At 43.5% G+C, this 21265-nt stretch overlaps 1 protein-coding gene across 1 annotated transcript in view; it reads right to left on the bottom strand.

Annotated features, from left to right (window-relative positions):
• AASS (aminoadipate-semialdehyde synthase) overlaps positions 1-20376 on the bottom strand; it is a 60437-nt gene extending 40061 nt beyond the window's left edge. Inside the window, exons 1-2 of the mRNA XM_072146996.1 lie at positions 20153-20376; positions 17998-18215 (exon numbers count right to left, since the gene is read on the bottom strand). Of these exons, the coding sequence (XP_072003097.1) occupies positions 17998-18207 (210 nt within the window). The 5' untranslated portion in view covers positions 18208-18215; positions 20153-20376. The remainder of the gene's footprint in view (positions 1-17997; positions 18216-20152) is intronic.
• Positions 20377-21265: the final 889 nt, after the last annotated feature.

Below are 21265 nucleotides of genomic sequence, written 5' to 3' on the forward strand. Positions count from 1 at the left end.
TTCTTACAATGTAGGAGACGTGTACAATAACACATGCGCAAGCTTTGAACCCTGAGTATAGGAACTGTTGGCAGAATGCTCAGCATATGAGCTGGTACTTTTAGTACTCCAGCAGTATACTGCATATAACAATGAGAAATGTAAAATGAGAAATACTATAGTCATGAGGCTGGAGTACTACAAGTACCAGCTTATATGCCGAGTATATGATCTGACACTTGTACTCTGGCCTCATGGCCATAGTACTTCTCATTGTACCCCTTTATTTTGCAGTATGTGAGCCACATAATAATCAGCACCATATACTAAAAACAGGGAGAAACTGAGAACTGTTGAGGAAGAGCTTTGTATGTGTCTTTCCACCATTCCTGCCAGGATATCCCTTTTGTGTTTATCGAAACAGGCCCAAGTTTCACACTGAGTGAGTAAAATAAATTTAGAATCTATATTATTAACTATATGTATAATATGACTGTGTTACTGTCATTTTGTGCTATTTTGGTTGGTGGTGTTCCCCAGGATTTTCTAAGTATAAAAAGTGTGCCGCGGCTCAAAAAAGGTTGAAAAATCACTGCTCTACATGACTATAAAATCATACTATCAGGTACTAAAGTTGTATGCAAATGACCTGTGAGATTTACAATGAATCATCATATTCAGCTGTCCAGCTTATTCATGAGTGGGAGGCACAGCCACACCCACCAGTGCTTGCTTGACAGCCTGTATAATGGTGTGACTCCTGGTGCTGGCGGCCACACCCCCTGCAGCCTGTGTATGTATGAGATACTCCTGTACACATGACTGATAGCCTGTATAATGATGTGACTCCTGGTGCTGGTGGCAATGTCCCCTGCAGCCTGTGTATGTAAGAGATACTCCTGTACACATGACTGACAGCATGTATAATGATGTGCCTCCTGGTGCTGGCGGCCACGTCCCCTGCAGCCTGTGTATGTATGAGAGATACAACTGATACAGGTTGCAGTCATGTGTATAGCAGAGCATGTCAGGTGCTTGTGCAGCTGATGTCTGTGTCTCTCACATGTGTATAGGAGGAGAGAGCATGTCTGCAGTTAATGCACAGACGCTAGCATTGCTTCACTATAAATTACACACAGATATGATCAGGGGGAGGGGAGGGGTAACAGGGGTGACATCACTTTCTCTCTCTGTGTGCCCAGGCTCATTTACATAATAAAGAAAATTTTACAATGATTAATGTATGAATTGCCTAGATAAAGGCTGGGATGGGATCCTTGTGAGCTGCTCCAACAGGTAGTGGTGACAGGATTAGTGACTGAAACCTGATGACAGGTGTACAGAGTTTAATAACCATTTGGTTGGATGGTGGTTTAAAAAAAAACAAAAAAAAAAACAAACAAGCATGAATTTTTCAACACAACACAAAGACATTTGGGAACTGGAAAGAACGCAAGACAACCTTTAAGAAAAACAAACTTAAAGGGCAATTCCTTAGATCAGCTTTTTGTGTTCTATCCCAAAATCAATATCATTGAGAAGTAACCTACTATTTTGAAAAAAAAAGAAAATATTCTTTACCGACTTCTCAAGTTACTTTTACCAGTAATGTGATCTCCTCGAAGCCACAACAGCAGCATCCATGAGAGGGTATCCCCCCAGAAACATGAAATCTGAGCATAAAGAGAATGCCCCTCCAACACCCCTCAGTGGTTTACAGAGACTTGGAGAGTGTTAACTTAATGCGTTAAATAAATCTTTGAAACAAATACTTACATACATACAAACACAGTACAAACCAAACGTTTGCACATACCTTCTCATTAAAGTTGAAATTGTAGATTCACACTAAAGGCATCAAAACTATGAATTAACACATGTGGAATTATATACTTAACAAAAAAGTGTGAAACAACTGAAAATATGTCTTATATTCTAGGTTCTTCAAAGTAGCCACCTTTTGCTTTCATTACTGCTTTGAACTCTCTTTATGGTTACAGGTGACAGCCATTGACTTCCCTGCAGAGATGAATGCTTGGAAATATTTGCAATGGAAACGGGTTGGGGGGGGGGGTCCTCCCCCTCTACATCACAAAGGCCTTCAATAGGTTAGAATGGAGGTTTCTTGGGCATACCATGGCCTGCTTGTGCATCGAGGGGGAGACGTCCCTCCCATTAAGCTTAACAAGTGAGACTAGACAGAGGTGTCCACTCTCTACTCTCCTCTTTGGTCATTGAAGTGTTGGCAGTGGGGATTCGAGCGGAGGAGAGAGTGGAAAGCTGTAGATATGGACGTCCAGAAATCAAAATATCGTAATAAGCAGACCACGTCCTATTGTATGTGGCAAACTCAGAAGTTTGATAAACACTATACAAGAGATCTTTAAAGGGGTTGGCCACTTTCAGTAAATAATCATTTGTGTAGTTAAAAGATATACAATTTTTCAGTATACTTTCTGTATCAATTCCTTATGGTTTCTAGATCTCTGCTTGCTGTCCTTCTATAGAAAGCTTCTCCATTCACTTCCATTGGATATAATGGGGGTAATTTACTAAGGGTCCGATTTGCCCATTTTCGTCGGGTTTCCTGTATTTTTCCGCTTTGCGCCGTTTTTCCCTGAATTGTCCCGGGATTTTGGCGCACGCAATCGGATTGTGGCGCATCCGCGCCGGCTTTCACACGACGGAAATCGTGGCCCCCGGAAAACCTGACGGATTCAGAAAACCCGTGGAATTTAAAAGAAAAAAAATGTGTCAATTGACCTCCGGTGAACTTCAGCGCAGCAGTGACACCTTTGTTGGACAACGGGCGCACTACCTTAGTGAATCGCCGGAAGACCTGAATCCTCGACTGAGAACGCACCGCTGGATCGCGAAAGGACCAGGTAAGTCTGCCCCAATATGTTCATGCTGATGTGATGGACATGCAGGTGCATGAGCCATTATTATCAGAGATTTATAGAGTTATAATAACAGCTGTGCACCTGCACGTCCATCACATCATCATGGACAGATTATATCCACTGGAAGTAAACTTGAAAAAATTGATACAGGAAGTATATTGGAAAATTGTATAAGTTTCCCTTACACAAACAATTATTTGCTGAAAGTGGACAATCCCTTTAAGATTTATGGAAGAATGTCAGGGCTACAGATTAATTGGTTGAAATTGGCTAATATGTAATTGGGAATAAATGAGGTGGATTTGAATCTTCCATTGGAGATTATTGATGGGGATAAATAGTTTAGATATTTAGGTATTAAATTATCAAAATCCTTGAATCACTTTGTTGAACTTAATATTCTTCCCTTGATTAAAAAAATCAAAGTTTGGGCTAAACTGAAGCGATCTTATGTGGCAAGAAAATCTTGATTAAGAGGGTACTTCTCCCACAAGCTCTGTATCTTTTTAGAAATTCTCCTATGAGTATACCTGAACAGACTTTTGACATAATGGATAAATTATGCATTGAATTTTTTTGGGGGGGGGGGGGTTGTCCGTGTCAAGTTGGAGATACTATTTTATAGCAGCACAGGTGGCTGCCTCATGAGAAGAAACATCCAGTGAAATAGACAGCCTTTACACCAGGGGTAGGGAACCTATGGCTCGGAAGCCAGATGTGGCTCTTTTGTTGGCTGCATCTGGCTCTCAGACAGATCTCTAATAAATAGTGATGGCTGCTGTGTGTCTTTTACACTGTTCACAGGCAGCAATGTTTCTGCTGCCTACGTCCTTTGTATGACCCAGATGCCATCGCCGCCATCATCTAAGACTGGGTCAAAGAGAAAAGCGTGGGAGCGATGAGGAACTGGCTGCAGGGAGAGCTGGTATGTGAATATTCCTTTTTTTTTTTTTTTGCTGTGCCTACCTATCTACTGGGAGTATGTGCTGTGGCTACCTATCTACTGGGAGTATGTGCTGTGGCTACCTATCTACTTGGGGGCATGTGCTGTGGCTACTTATCTACTGGGAGTATAAGAAGTGGGCAGCACCAATCAGCGGCGCACTATCCCTTTAAATATGCAAGTGCCGGCACTCGCCTACTGGCCAGCCGGGATTGGAGCCCAAAAGTGGTGAGCTGAGTGAGCTCGGAAAGGGGTGCCACCACGGAGAGGGGCACGGGTGTGCCTGCGATCGAGACGTAGATCGCAGGGGCACCTGTGACGCTGGGACTACCAATCTACTGGGGGGCATATGGTACGGCTCTCTTGGAATAACATTTTAAAATGTGTGGCGTTCATGGCTCTATCAACCAAAAAGGTTCCTGACCCCTGCTTTACAACATGAGAGTTCTAAAGGATAGGTTGGATATTATATATTATTGTATGTTCAGTTTCTCTCAAAATTATATTGTTAGAATGATTAGATTAAGAGCAGTTGATGAATGTTGTAACGCTATATATATTCAAATTGTTAAGGATCAGAAAACCTGTATGCCCCGGAAAATCTTGTTGGGGGAAAGCCTCGCATGCTGATCAATTTTATTTCAGACAAGGCCATTTTAACTAAATTTGTTTGAAATTATTAAAAAACTTTATTCTACTAACAACTTCAAAATTCTATTACACTATGTTGTGATTCCTATTGCATACAGAGAAATTGTGCTTGTGACAGACGATTGACCTAGAACTTTGGAACCTGCAGCATGTGCTCGGTCAGGAATACTTATCACGGGAACCTAGGATATTTGGCAATTTTCGTGAAGAGAAACATTAAGATATTATTTTGGGATTTTTAACTTTGGTGTTTTTATTTAATTGGACTATCACCAGATTTGTATAAACAGTATCTTCATGCATGCTGTTTTAGGAAGTTTGCACATTTGGGGCTGTGTTGTGGTACCTAATAGTTACCCCTATACAGTCTTGTGAGAGTGAACTGTGAGATGAGAAGCTGCCCCCCTGCCCCCCAATGTGATGTAATTGTGTCAGTCTGTTCAAATGCTTGAATGGGTAGATGCCATTTGCAGGTTTACTAAAGGACCTCTGCTGACATCACAGTCATGAGAAATGTGGGAGGAGTATGGGCACCCGCTGTCATTGAGGTAGGAAGAGATTTCACATCTGAGGAGGTGATTTGAATGAAGACGGTCACTTGTAAACTTTTGATAAAAAAGATAAGGCAAGTCTTCTCAGAAACACAAACTCAGGGGATTTCTACAACACTGTAAAACTTTCCACAATGATGTAAACCACATGTGGCAGGGCTAGGACATGGATAGGTTGTAGTACTTTTTTTTGCTGTAGTCCTACACCTGCAGAGTGTAGCACTAGTGCCTTGACCGTCAAGAAAGTGCCACAACCTGTTCCAAACAAACCCCTGATGAGTATTACACAATGCCCTGCAAAGGTTTGTCTATGGGACAGGTACTTTCTAGAAGGTAAGGCACTTGTGCAATGCTTTGCAGGGGTTTGTCTGGAAAAGAATGTGGTAATTTCTAGAAGGTTAGACACTTGTGCAATGCTCTTCAACGTTTTGTCTGCAGGGGTTTGCTTGGGAAAGGGTGTGGTACTTTCAAGAAGGCAAGACACTTAATGTGTAATGGTCTGCAGGGGTTTGTCTATGGGCCTGGGTGTGATAGGCTTGAATAGGCCTTTGACCTTTTTATGTGTCTGGACTGGCGCACGTACATGGGATGATGTCATTATGGCACCGCACAGGAAGGAGGGAAGGTGGCTCCGGCAGTGGAGTGGGTAGTATTAACTTTTTTTTTTTCTGGAATACTCTGGGGGGGGGGAGGGGGGGGGTCTGTAATTATAAGTTCTGACTACTGGGAGTACTTATACTACTGGCTACTAGGGGCAGTGTTACTACAAGCTACTTGGAGCACTGTTACTACTGGCAAGACTGTTAATATTAGCTACTAGTGGGAACGGTTAATAATGACTACTTAGGGCATTGTTACTCCTGGCTAATTCTGAAGCATTTCCACCATGAAATCGACACAGAATGTTTGTATCTAAGGTTTGTTAAAGCGGCTGTACTGGTCTATAAATGAGTGCATATAACTACTGTACATAGTTTGCCGTTTATGCAATTATTCATAGCCATTTGTGCATTTTAAAATTTATTTTAGAAGGTTATAAAGTTGAAAAGTTTAAATGTTCTTTTAGATACAAAAATGTTAATTTACATATTAATAAAAAGATAGTAATTCTTTACACATTCTTGCTGCTGATAACAGATGTTCCTAAAAGGCTCCATTCTTACTGCTGATAACAGAGGCCGCCGGTGTTTTGCGTTAAATTTAATGCAAAACACTGGTGGCTCATTCTCGATCGTAGGCGTTTGCATAGATGCGATTGGGCCGCAGCCCGCCCCGGTGGGTGCAGCTTGGTCGGCGTTTGCGTTTACAAATGCATTCAAGATGGCATGTCTGCCATCGCCCTAATGGTGAAGACACACGTGGCGTTTTAGCCCGTTTTTAGTAGAGAGTTTTCAGATCAGAAAAAAAAGCATGCGTTTTTGACCAGTTTGAATTAACATAATTGGTCAAACCTGTCAAAAACACATGCAACTAAAAACGACCCAAAAACGGCCTAAAAACGCCACATGTCTTCACCCTAAAGCAGTACCAAATGTCTTGAAATTAGAAAAAGACAGTGTTTCATCTACCACAAGATTCTGAATGCACTTAGTACAGAGAGCCTGCTTGCATGAATATTTTTTGCACACACCACAAAGTTTGAGCAGCCTGGTATAAGAAATATAAACAAAAAAGGAATCCTCAGTAACTCTCATAGCCAGAAGACTAACAAAACGTACAAGAGAAGGGACCGTCTGCGGCAGGGACATCAAGGGTAGACATACTGGCAATAAACGATACCCAGCAATATACACAACACCGAAGAGGTCCAAAATCCCTTTCACTGGAGCTCGGGACACAACAGCTAACTGACTCAAGCAATATAGCATCACAGAAACCACCTAGCACCCAATTGGAACCAACTACTTCCTCTGATGCTGCACTCCTCCCAGTCTTCCATCCGGCTATCTATAGCATCAAGCCACGCACCCATAGAAAACTCCATCAAAGCATGTCAGGGATCTATCAATCTACCCCCATTTGGAGGACTTCTCGTCAGCAGACAGGAGGCAAAAACTCCATATATCCTGCTCCCTACTACAGCCCTCCCCCCTCGCAGGAGATCTGGCTGGGATTCTGTGTACACTACCTGCATTCAGCATCTATGCACTAACAGCCGCAGGGTTTCATGATTGTCCAGGAAATATGAAAGTTTTTCCAGATTGAACAAGGAAAACAATGCCTCCTTAGCTACCTTGCAAGGCAGCCCCCTTAACAACAAGCATGACTTTCAGGAAGCCTAATGACATGATGTGGGATTAAGCCAAACCAGAACATCTATTTTGGAAGGCGTAGTATTAAAAAAAAAAAAAAAAACACACTTGCACTTGTAACTATGTAAAATTTTTATGATATGTAAAGTGGTCCCAAAAAATGGGAATTATTCTCACCGTTAATTCGGTTTCCATTAGTCCACCATGACGGCCCCACTTGGAGGATGACCCCTTGACCTCTGTAGGGACAGGAAGCAGAGAAGTTAAATACCCCACCCCCGGCATCCATACTCCAGTGACTACCAAATAACTACACCGGCAGCGGATGCAACTCTTTTATTGTATGTTAAATCACACACAATCTTTCCATAAAGTACAGTATAATATACATGGGTGGGAATATATATGGGCCGTCATGGTGGACTAATGGAAACCGTATTAACGGTGAGAATAATTCCCATTTTCCATTGCGTCCCCCATGACGGCCCCACTTGGAGACATAACAGATTAATTTTTTTCAGGGAGGGACAACAGCTTGAAGTACTTTTCTGCCAAATGCTAGTTCTTTTGTACTCTGTAGGTCTAACCTATAGTGTTTTACAAACGTCATTTGACTAGACCATGTTGCTGCCCTACAAATTTCATTAATGGAAGCTCCCCTTTTTTCGGCCCATGAGGTTGCCATGGCCCGTGTGGAATGAGCTCTAATAGTTTCAGGTATAGACATATTTTGAGCTACATAAGCATTTTTAATGACAGTTTTGATCCATCTCGCTATAGTGGATTTTGAAGCTCTCGTGCCTTTGTTTTTCCCGCTAAACTGTAGAAGGATATTTGAGTCCCTTCGCCATTGCCTTGTTGTTTCTAGGTAGAAGAGAAGAATCCTTCTGACATCAAGTGAGTGCCATTCTTCTTCCTTCGGAGTTTTCGGATTTCGACAGAATGTAGGTAAGATAATCTCCTGGCTTAGATGGAAGCCAGAGGATACCTTGGGAATAAAATTTTTATCAAGCATTAATGTTATTCTATCTTCAGATACTTTCAGGTATGGTTCTTTGATAGATAATGCCTGGATTTCTCCTAGACGCCTGGCTGATGTTATGGCAATGAGAAAGGTTAATTTGAGCGTCAATTCTTTAATATTTTTTGAGTCTAACGGCTCAAATGGAGGACCGGTAAGATAATTTAAGACAACAGATAAGTCCCAACTTGGGACAGCTATTCTTACGGTAGGTTTTAGTCGGGACGTAGCTCTTATAAATCTCCTTACCCATTGGTGATCCGCTAGAGGACTATCGAAGAAGGCACTCAACGCAGATATCTGGACCTTCAAAGAGCTGGTCTTCAGGCCCTTGTCAAACCCTGCTTGGAGGAAATCCAATACCTGGGAAATATTGGGAGAGTTCTGGTTAGGAATCTCAGGTCCACAGAATGTTACAAACTTATTCCATATGCGGAAGTAAATAGCCTGAGTGACAGGTTTCCGACTCGCCTTTAAGGTGGAGATGACCTTGTGGGACAAGCCCTTGGTTTTTAGCAATTCCCTTTCAGGATCCATGCTGATAATTGGAGAGCCTGGGGATTTGGATGCAGAAGTGGTCCCTGGAATAGTAGGTCCGCACGAGGAGGGAGGTGAATAGGCTCTCCCAGAGATAGCCTCCTGAGTGATGGAAACCATACCTTCTTTGGCCAGTAGGGCACTACGAGGATTACTTTTGCCTTCTCTCTTTGGATCTTCTGAATCACTCTGGAGATTACTGGTATTGGTGGGAAGGCATACATCAGTGTCGCATTCCAGGGATGTCTGAACGCATCTAGTTGGCTCATAGGTGTTGAATTGTCTAGCGAGAAGAAAAACTTTGTCTTCGCATTTGTGCGGGTTGCGAATAGATCTATTTTTGGAACACCCCATTTTAGGGTTAGATGTTTGAAGATCTCGTTGTTCAGGCACCATTCGTTCTGGTTGATGGTCTTCCTGCTTAGGTAGTCTGCTACCGTGTTTTCTTCTCCTTTCAGATGGACTGCAGATAGGGATAATATGTTCTGTTCTGACCAACTGAAGATCTTTTCCGATAGAAGATCCAAATTCTTTGTGCCCCCCTGGTGGCGTAGATATGCCACTGTGGTGATATTGTCTGAGTATATTCTTAAATGATGGGATTTCATTAAATCTCCGCTGACTTTCATGGCTTCCCACACTGCTCTCAACTCCCGGTAATTGGAAGAACGTTTTTGTATGGATAGAGGCCATTTCCCTTGAAGAAGGGATCCTTCGAAATTTGCCCCCCATCCAGACCGGCTTGCATCTGTCTGGAGTGACCACAAGGGCCATGGGTGCTAGGCTATCCCTTTTTGTAGGCTCTCTTGATGTGTCCACCAGGCTAAGGCTTCTTTGACCTTTGCAGGGATCTCTATCTTCCAATCTAGATGAGTCGGATCTTTGTCCCATACTGATAGGAGCCAACTTTGTAATCTGCGGGTATGAAACTGACTCCACTGTACTGCTTGGATACATGCCGTCAGTTGGCCTAATAACTTCATCACATCTCTTATGGAACAGTTGACTCTGTTCTGAAATAATTCTACTTCTTGACAAAGTTTTGATACTTTTCCCTGAGGAAGGAAGGACATCTGGAGTGATGAATTTAGAGAAATCCCCAGGAACGTAATAACCCTGCTGGGATTCAGATTTGATTTTTCCCAATTTATGATCCAACCCAACTGTTTGAGGGTGGTAATTGTGAAATCTCTGTGATGTATTAGCTTTTGTTCGGATCTTGACACAATTAGTAGATCGTCCAGATATGGGATTATGATTATCCTTTTTGTTCTTAAGAAGGCAACTATTTCGATGATTATCTTCGAGAATGTCCTGGGAGCTGAGGATATTCCGAAGGGAAGTGCCTTGTACTGGAAATGACTTATGATGCCTTCTGGGTTGAGGACCGCAACCTTGAGAAATTTTTGGGATGCTAGATGTATTGGCACGTGATAATAGGCATCCTGCAAGTCGATTGTGCACATGAAGGCCTCTGGGGGAATCTGGGTGATCGCAGAGTTCACAGTCTCCATTTTGAATTTCCTGTATAGGATGTATTGATTCAGGTCTTTCAGGTTGCATATCATCCTGAATGTCCCATTGGGTTTTTTTATTAGGAATAATGGGGAATAGTGACCTTCCCATATTTCTGATTCTGGAACCGGAATGATGACATCCAGATTCAATAACTTCTGAATTTCCAACCATAACTGAAGAGCAAGCTCCGGAGACGGTTGTCTGGTGAGGAAGAATCTTTGGGGAGGAAGAGATGTAATTTCCAGCCTGTATCCATCTTCCAACATCGATAAAATCCATGGATTCTGTGTAATTTTTATCCAATGTTGGTGAAATTTCAGGAGTCTTCCCCCCACTCTGGCGTCATTTCCTAAATGATGGGGTGGTGTTGCTGGAACTAAGGAGGAACCCCCTTCCTCTACCCCCCTTTGGGTAGCTCCATTTCCCCTGCTTTCCTTTCCCTCTATAGGGAAATCTCTTTTCTTTTTGGTCCCGAAAGGGCTGCTTCTTCTGAGTTGTTTTTGCCTCCGGAAAGCCCTTCTTCCTATCGGCTGCCTTTTCAAGAATGGTATCCAATTCCTGTCCAAATAGGTATTCCCCTTGGAATGGAAGGCCACACAGTTTAGATTTTGACCTGAAGTCTCCTGTCCACTGTCTTAGCCACAGTGTTCTCCTTGCCGAATTGGAAAGTGCTCCTTCTTTGGCGCTAAACCTTACACCTTCCGCTGAGGCGTCCGCAACAAAGGCTGCTGCTGATTTAAGTACAGGAATTGTTTCTAAGAGAATTTCTCTTGGTGTTCCATCCTTGATGTGATTTTCTAGCTCAGATAGCCAGTAAAAGAGGGTACGAGAGACTGACGTAGTGGCAATGTTCGATTTAAGATTCCACATAGACGATTCCCATGTCTTTTTCAGCAGGCTGTCTGCTTTGCAGTCCATGGGATCTTTGAGCTGAATAGAGTCTTCAAAGGGAAGATCGGTCTTCTTCGCAATTTTTGTGACCTGGACATCTACCTTAGGAAAGGAATTCCAGATCTTTGATTCTTCTTCCCCAAAGGATAGACGACTCTTAAACTCTCTTGATATAGAAATTCTATTTTCTGGTTCTCTCCATTCCTCAAGGATTAGATCCTTCAGGGTCTTATTGATCGGAAAGACGCGTCTCTTTTTAGCCTTAAGGATCCCAAAAAGCTCATCCTGAATAGATGTTGGTTCTTTAACCTCTTCAATCTTTAGGGTGTCTCTCATGGCTTTCAATAGAGGATCTAAATCCTCGGACATAAACAGGTATTTGGATTCCATTTTTACTGCTGATGTAGATGGAGTTGAATCTAAATCTAAGGAGTCCTTGACCGAACCCTCTAGTGATTCTATATCGGACTCTGATTGATATTCCACTCTCTGTCTTTTTTGTACAGGTTCCTGAGGTATTAGGTTAGCTAGAGATGAAGCTAACGAACACTGAACCTCCCCTTTTATAAAAGTCCTCATTTCGTCCATAAATGATGACTTTTCCTCTTTCAAGAGGCTATCAATACAGTCCTTGCAAACTGCTTTTTTTATAATCGATAGACAATTTGTAAAAGCACATGTTGCATCGACGGGAGGTAATTTTTCTTTTCCCCGCATCTTTGGGAGGTGGATCCTTAGATTCTCTATGCTTCTCCTTCTCTTTCGGTTCCTACCAACAGAGAAGGAGAACAGTGTTACTATCTAAGAATAGTAATACTAAATCTTTAGGCATAAATAAATTTGTGTATGTTAGGATATGACCCACAGTAACACTTAGATACCCCGAAACCACTCACAGGAGCTATAGGCGGGGGATCTATAGACACAGCATCCATAGTACAAGATTCCACGTTGCCAATGGTAAAAAACGGCACCTATGTGTACACATATATATATTAGCATATTTCAAATAAACGTTATATATATATATATATATATATATATATATATATATATATATATATTGGACTGCTGTTCATACTTGCCTTGGACACACAAGATCGTGAGGTAAGGCAAAATTTTGGCCCAATATGGTGGTGCCTGAAAAATATACAGCCCATATATAATACTGAGTCATTGCATATTAAATGTCTCAGGCCGAGTTTACAATGAAAATACCTTAATAGACCGCAGTGGAGGATATGGTGCGCCGGGATACAGGAGCATTAGACCTCAGATCATTGTGCGTCCCCGCCAGCTTTAAATCTTACCGCTCCACGCGCCTGTTTCCGGACCGTGCGACAGATTACCTCACTTCCGGTGCGCCACCGGAAGTTGTCACTGGCGGCCGTGTCAGGCACGCCGCCGCCATTTTGTTGAAGTCCGGGTGTCGTTAACCTCACGGGGTCGCGGACAGAGCCGGAACTACCGGCCCCAACATGCCGACAAGGGAAGGGTCGTATGCACCGATCGCTGTCCTGGACCGTAGGGGTAAGAGGAGGATCCCCGCGCCACACATGCTCCCCTCTCACTGTCCCTCTTGGATGGAAGGATCAGAGGAGAGATCTTCTCTACAACCTGCCCTGTGTAGGGACAGGAAGACACTGGAGTATGGATGCCGGGGGTGGGGTATTTAACTTCTCTGCTTCCTGTCCCTACAGAGGTCAAGGGGTCATCCTCCAAGTGGGGCCGTCATGGGGGACGCAATGGAAATATTGACTACAATATCTACATAAAGTGACCTGGACATTCAGTCACAAAGGGGTTAAAAATACAAGTTTGTGGATAAAACCATGGACTAGATGTTTAGGGATAGTTCCCTTCTCAGGTTCAATTTACATTCACTGTGGGGTACAGTAGGGGGTAAAATATAGTATGACAAGTAGACTAAAATAAAAATGGTAAAGAAATAATGGAAAGAAGGGTAGTGCAGTATGCAACTAATGTGATAAAGTGATAGTGGTATTAGAGTATATACTCGAATATAAGCAGAGTTTCTCAGCACAAAACTTGTGATGAAAAAAACCTAACTCAACTTAGGCTTATACTCAAGTATATTAAAAAAAATTAACACTGAACTTACATTTCCAGCGGGGCACACTAAGGGTGCACCAGATTATTGAAGGCCGTGCGCCGGTCTTCATTAATCCGGAGCACTCTGCACACTAGTGAGGCAAACTGCACTATTAATAAATGTGGGCTAATGACTTGAATATGTGTGCCATAAGAGTAAATAAATGCATGAGGATGCCAAGAGGATGGCCTGGAGAGGTCAAGAGGCTCAGCACAATGTAAGGAGGGGAGGTTGATGCAGTGAGGGCAGCACAGGCTACTAGTGATAACACATTCTGCAGAATGTCAAAGACATATAGAAATTAAAGGAGACTGAATGATAAGTGGAACAGCATTCAAGGGAATAGTGTTTGAGCTCATGGCCACTAAATCTAGGCTTGACGCGCATGCTCAAAAGAGGCTGAGGGGAGCTGGAAGGCTTATGTATACTCTGACTACATATGTTGATAGTTATTGGAAGGGATGGCACCAGGAGCGTTGCTAGGGTGGTAAAAGATCCGGGGCACGGGCCCCAACGCATGTGTATCACACTAAGTTATACACGCTCCTGAACACAACTCCCTCACATGTGGTTTTGCCAATAACAACTTTACTGACGGTGTATACAGCTAGAGAAACCACAGGAGAAATCCCTACGCGTTACATCCAGTGACTGCAAGTGAAGTGTCCTCTATATTCTACATTAGGCATCACCACATCTTATGTTCTTCATTGTCCCTGCATCTTGGTTCCCTCACAGCGTTATCCTGCTGCTACCTCTAACACTCTCCCGCAAATACTGTAAGGCTGCTTTCTTGCATTTAACCGGTTAAGGCCTGGGCCCTTTCCTGTTTTTTCATTTCCATTTTTCACTCCCCACCTTCAAAAATCTATAACTTTTTTATTTTTACATGTAAAGTGCTGTGTGACGGCTTGTTTTCTGCGTAACAAATTGCACTTCATAGAGATGGTATTGAATATTTCATGCCGTGTACTGGGAAGCGGGGAAAAAATTCCAAAGGAAGTGAAAATGGTGAAAAAACGCATTTGCGCCATTTTCTTGGATATTACGGCATTCACTGAGCTCCCCAAATGACATGTCTACTTTATTCTTTGGGTTGGTACAATTACGGGGATACCAAATTTGTATAGGTTTTATAATGTTTTCATACATTTACAAAAATTAAAACTTCCTGTAAAAAATAACTTTTTTATACTTTGTTGTACGGAGCTGTGGGTGGTGTCATTTTTTGCGACATTTGATAATATTTTCAATGATATCATTTTTAGGACTGTGCGACCTTTTCATCACTTTTTATAGATTTTTTTTATATTTTTCAAAATGGCAAAAAAGTGCCATTTTCGACTTTGGGCGCTATTTTCCGTTATGGGGTTAAACGCATTGAAAAAACGTTAATATATTTTGATAGATCGGGCATTTTCGGACACGTCGATACCTAGTATTTTTTACTGTTTATTTATATTTATGTCAGTTCTAGGGAAAGGGGGGGTGATTTGAATTTTTAGGTTTTTTTATTATAATTTTTTTTAAACTTTTTTTAATTTTAATTTTTACTATTTTTCAGACTCCTTAGGGTACTTTAACCCTAGGTTGTCTGATCGATCCTATCATATACTGCCATACTACGGTATGGCAATATATGGGGATTTTCCTCCTCATTCATTACAATGTGCTGTCAGCACAATGTAATGAAGGGGTTAAAACAAAATAGCCTCGGGTCTTCGGAAGACCCGAGGCTACCATGGAGATGGATTGCCACTCCCCGATGACGTCACGGGGAGCCACGATCCTAGGCAAAGACTTACCGGCTATGGAGAGGGCTCAGCCCGTGAGCCCTCTCCATGCAGCGGGACACGACCGCCGCCGTAAATACACGGCGGGCGGTCACTAACCAGTTAAACAAAATCAGACCTGTCCTAGTACCTTGTGTGAATGCACCCGAAGAAATGTCCCCCAAACACACCCCCCTAGTAAGTAATGTGCCCACACAGCCCCCCTAGTAAGTAATGTGCCCACACAGCCCCCCTAGTAAGTAATGTGCCCACACAGCCCCCCTAGTAAGTAATGTGCCCACACAGCCCCCCTAGTAAGTAATGTGCCCACACCACCCCCTAGTAAGTAATGTGCCCACACAGCCCCCTAGTAAGTAATGTTCAGCCCCTTAGCTGCTATTATGTCTTTCACCTCACAGATGCAGCACCGTGCATGTGATCATGACATCATTACAGGTCCTATAGCCTCTGGGAGTCTTATTCTCCCAGATGATATGACCTTCAGGGGAAAGTAATGCATATGTTCTCATTACAATCGGTGTCCTGAGGACACAGATCGTGAGGAGAGAGGGGAGGATGCCCGGGCAGATGTGCTGCTAACCTGGGGAGATCTGGGGCACGAGATCAGTACTTCCCTAACCAATGGATGTAAATATTGAATCAAATCTACCATCCCCTTCATTTAAATCACATGAACACATCATGTGAGTCAGAGCAGGATCAATGTTGGGTTATGCAAATGCTTGTTGTCAGTCATTTTGTCATTTAATATTATGATGCACTGATGAGCCAAAGGGTAAGAATGTATTGAACTTTTGACTTTCAGGGTCAATACATTGCCATCCACTACTGCCATCATTTTATAGAAAGTCATTTTGACTTGCAACCCACTTAGTGGTGTAGATTCTAGTCATGTAACTGCATTGGAACTCTTTTGCTCCTTGTGGTGGAACAATCTGTTTCTTCTTGTAAATAACAAATTACTATCTGTACTCATAATCCCTAACAGAGTGCTCCCAAGAACCCCTGAAAAATAATCGAGTATTAAGAACAGGTAATGTTCTTGAAGTCTTGTCCATCCAAATGTTGGACCAAGAATGAACCCGATTTATCACTCCAAAAAACATGTTATCACGACTCCAAAGGTCAGAGACTCAACTCTTAGTATTATAGACTGTTGTATGCAACTGCTTGGCCATGCTCCATACATATGCTCCATTTCTGTACTGTTGGTAATGCCAGAGAAGACTTGGGACACGCAGTAGCTCACGGCCATTACATATGAATAAAACGGTTTCTTTGTGCAATCACTCTGGCAGTGGTAATCGTATCTAAGAACAACCAGCTAGTTTTTAATGGTCAACATGCTGCTTTTATGGAAATCACACAAGTATTTTATTTTATTAATAACATCCATTTGAAGAAATGTTTATACTGTTTAACCTCGAGTATTAGCCGACCCAAGTATAATTCAAGGTACCTTACTTTAACAGACAAAGAAAAGGAAAACCTATTCGATAATGAGCTTACGGTGGGTAATGCATTGGTCACAGCCTCTCCCCAGTATATAGTTAGCCAACCCCATGCCCCCAAATATATAACTGGCCCGCCGCCTCCACAGTCCATAGCCGGCCGGCCCCGGCCCCCTGCCTCCACAGTCCATAGCCGGCCGGCCCCCTGCCTCCACAGTCCATAGCCGGCCGGCCCCCTGCCTCCACAGTCCATAGCCGGCCGGCCCCCTGCCTCCACAGTCCATAGCCGGCCGGCCCCCTGCCTCCACAGTCCATAGCCGGCCGGCCCCCTGCCTCCACAGTCCATAGCCGGCCGGCCCCCTGCCTCCACAGTCCATAGCCGGCCGGCCCCCTGCCTCCACAGTCCATAGCCGGCCGGCCCCCTGCCTCCACAGTCCATAGCCGGCCTACAAGACACCGGCCTACACATAGCCGGCCTACAAAACACCTAAAGAGTACAGGACAGGCTGCACTCCAATACATGTAAGGTATACGTGGTGAGGCAAAGGATCACCTGCTCTTGTAGTGTCAGGAAACAAACTTAATGTACCAGTCTGGTCATTGAATGTACTAGTATACCATTATAATTATTGTTCTGTTAGTATGGGGAAGAGACCTTGTAGGCACCAAAGACGCCTAGGAACATGGATGAGACTGTGGACATTCTTTCATGTGCAAACTGCTTGCATACGTACTCTGCAACACAAATGTGCACTATACCCTGCCTAGGCCATACAAAATTGTGCACTAAAAGGGCCGTTCCGATGCACAGTCGGACCATGCAACAAATCTACCATGATAAACAATAGAAAGTCCAGCTCACCTCAAACCATTAGAGGAAATCCAACGAGGCACGGACTGCCCTACTGCACGGGCCGCATCAATTTAGCAAGTGAGGAAAAAAGATTCTGTGTCCAGCTTCGTCCAAGATATTCCAAACTTTATTTAAGGCATGATATTAAAATCCCAAAGTTTGAACCCACCGTTTGAAACGCGTTGGCCTTTAAACACTTTGGGATTTTAATATCATGCCTTAAATAAAGTTTGGAATATCTTGGACGAAGCTGGACACGGAATCTTTTTTCCTCACTTGCTAAACAAATCTACCATACAGAGTCCAACAAAAGTGTGTTGCACGCCCCATGTTAAAAGTGCACTCTGTCTGAATTTGCCAGCCCCTGTACACTTCACAGGCAAACTGCACATAGTGAAGTTTGCACCATTTTTGATGAATATGGGCCATTAAGTTGCACACATGCCCATCGGCTTTATACTTGTGTTAAAATATATTCACCTTAAAACCAACCATTATTTATTTTTTTTAAAAAAATTAATACAAAAACATAACACAATACCTTCTCATGGATAGCTCTTCTATTTGATGGCTGCACCAGGACCTTGTAGCCGAGGTTTGTGAGCTCCTTGACATGTCTTGGAGCAAGAGGCCCTCTCCTTTCCCAGACATTGATGTCTTCTCTTCTGATAGCTAGTACAGCTTTATGGTGATTTCGTACCAACTGGTTATATATTGCATTACATCTCCGGTGTTTCAAGACTTGCCACATTTTGAGACCTAATAATAAATATAATATGAATAAGTGCAGCTAAGTCAATACTGTACAATAAGAAACAGAAATAGCCTTAATTTTCTTAAAGGGGTATTAACACATTAACTAGTAGAGGCTGAGATGGGAATGCAGGAGGGTACTGTTACAGAAACAGCTGAGGGGGCTCCACCATGCTATTTCTACAACTCCCACAGCAATGAATGTAAGCTATGAAACAGTGTAACACAGCAAGATAGGTTGTTTCAGTAACTTGGGAATCAGGATAACAGTGTTGCATACTGTGATGTTTCCATTGCCAGAATCAATTCTACAGGGTTCTAGGGGGTTATAATCATTACATTACTGTAATCCACAAGGCTGGGAAGCCAAGAGAACTGGAACCCACTAAGATAAGTGCTTCAAATATTTTTAGTAAAGGAAAATCAGCATCCATGTCTTCTTAGGCCAGTGACACACGTGGAGTTTGTCGCGTTTCTGCTGCGATTTTGAATGCAATGCTTGCTTGCGTTTGTTTTTAAAAACGCAATGCTTGATGTGCGATAATTTCGGGAAGCTGTGTCTCTTAGAATTTTTAAAAATGCAGTAACCTTCTCCCTGCGGTTTGTGCATGTCATCAAATGTGTTTCAAAATGCAAACCACAAACACAAGCGTTTTCAAAAAAGTTACCGCTTTGAAATACACAATGAAAACGCACCTCAAAAAATGCAGACAAAAAAAAAAGCCAGGAGGGGAAATGCCAAATTAATATACTTTAACTTACAACCCATTGAAAAAGCCAACATGCAAATATGATGCGTTTTTCAAGGATGCAAAAACCCAATGAAAAAACGCAACAAAAACGCCATGTGTGTCACCGGCCTTAGAGGAAGCCTCTGGGAGATCGACCTGATGGTAGTTTATTGGCCTTGTGAATCAAAGGTCAGGCATGTTGAAATTCAGCATTTACAATTACAAGATCATAGACGAAACCATACTAATTCAGCATTTTTGGTCGACATTCATAGCTTTTGGCCAACTTCCCAATGCTATGACCTGACCTGGATTCACAAGGACTGTCCTGGATTTTGCGGTTGACCCAGCTGTCCCATGCACTTTGGCAGGATACTACAGAAGTTGGAATGGAGACAGAGTTACAAAAAAGAAGGGCATTTTAGTTGAAGAGGGCTACAGAAAAAAGAAAATGAGTGAGGAAGGGCAATAGAAAGTTGGGTAAATTACAAGAAAGTGGCTGCAAAATGCCGGGGGGCGTCAGGTGTTGGTTCACAACAGGGGGTATTATAACTGATCCACAAGGGGCACTATACAATGACAGGGTGACACAGGACAAGAGACCATATACAGTGGGGACCACAGGGATCAGGCATTATTCAAGGTGAGAAGTCACAGATAGAGGGTATTTATACTATTTGGAGGCTATTATAGTGTATACACTAATGGGTGCAGTTAGGGGCAGGGTGAAGGGCTTCGTTTTGGATACAAAGGGATGTCCTCCCCTTCTGTATGTGAGAAGTTGCCTGCAGGCTGCTGTAACCTGGCACAACCTGGATACATAGAGCTCCTATGTAATTACTTTCCTAGGGTTCCCTGACTGAAAGACCATAGAGAGAGCAGATATCAGCCACACAAACTCTAGATGACACTGTAAGATCCTGGGGCTCATGGCCGGCGAGCCCAGTGATTGGTTAAGAAGAAATGTCACCTCTTTTCTCGTACATAGACATTCACACTGGAGCTGGACACATGTGGAAGGTGACCCTGCTGTTACTCTGCTGGTGCTATTCATACATAAAGCATCCATTGACCTCCGATGCCAGGAGGTGCACAGCCCCGGCATGCCACCTTCCTCCAGCCCTGGCCCCTGCCAGCCATGCCACCTCTGCCACAACTCAGTACCGCGCTTAGCACAGGCCCGCGAGCCGCGCACAGGATGGGGCTACCTACCTGACAGGAACTACACTAGTGGGCGGCACGTACCACCTGCAGGACACCCCCGACAGAGAGAGACAATCACAAGCACCGGCCTGGGAGACACAACTTTAGGGGCTAGAAGGTAAATTCAGGCTCCACCAATGACTGCTCGCGGGGTAGACACAGCCTTCCTTCTCAGCCAATAGGAAGCAGCGAGATAAGCGCATCCCTGTTGTGAAGGCCGTCATTGAGGGCAATGTGATTTGCAATCCGATCACCTAAATTGTACTCTGTGTGGCCCCGCCCACCTCGTCCTTCTGCTGCCCGGGATTGGAGCAGACAGCGGCGGCCCCTCACCCTACGTTTAGGAAGGGGTCACACTGAGGAGTGAGGGTGCCAGCTGCTGGCTGTGGGGACACATGGCTCCAGCTACATTCAGGTACAACAAGGAAGTAAGAAAAGTTTAAAAACGAGCCAAACTTTTCTGGTCACGTTACTGTGCCCACAGTGACTTCATACACGGTGGTTGTTCCGTATCACACGTGTAACCGAGGAGCCGATATTATCCACCATTGCCTAAAATCTCTTGTAAAATCCCTGACAGGCGCCTGTGTTTACTCTTCTCCATGTGACCTTCACCGCTTTGCAGCAGGAGCTACTTGCAAACAATTTCGGGGGGAGAGAAAACGAAGCTGGGATCCCATGTTATTGTATGGGAGGAGGAGGCCGTGTAACCAGGGCCGTATATGGTGTTAGTGATGCCCCGGGCACTCTCAGTGCTTACGCCCCCTATTGGAGCCATCAAATCCTGCCCATAACCCCCGGCACCTTACTAGAAGAGATCAGAGCCGGACCCAGGAGGAGTCTCTCTAATGATCCACTGTTAGATTCTAAAACAGCTTCAGGCGGTGTTCACATGATGCATTTGTGTTTTGAAATGCGTTGGGAAAAATACATAATCACATGTAAATTGTGACATTGTTAGTCAGTGGAGCGCTATGGTGGTGACATAATTGCTGTATCTCTGTATACATACAGACCAGGGGTGATGGGGGCAGCTCTACAGGTCCTGGCTGTGGTCAGTGCAACACTTACGCAGGCTGCAGGCAGAGGCTGCACAGGAACTGTGCTATGATTGTGACATCA

Source organism: Engystomops pustulosus, chromosome 4 (assembly GCF_040894005.1).
Source record: "Engystomops pustulosus chromosome 4, aEngPut4.maternal, whole genome shotgun sequence".
NCBI classification, from domain to species: Eukaryota; Metazoa; Chordata; class Amphibia; order Anura; family Leptodactylidae; genus Engystomops; species Engystomops pustulosus.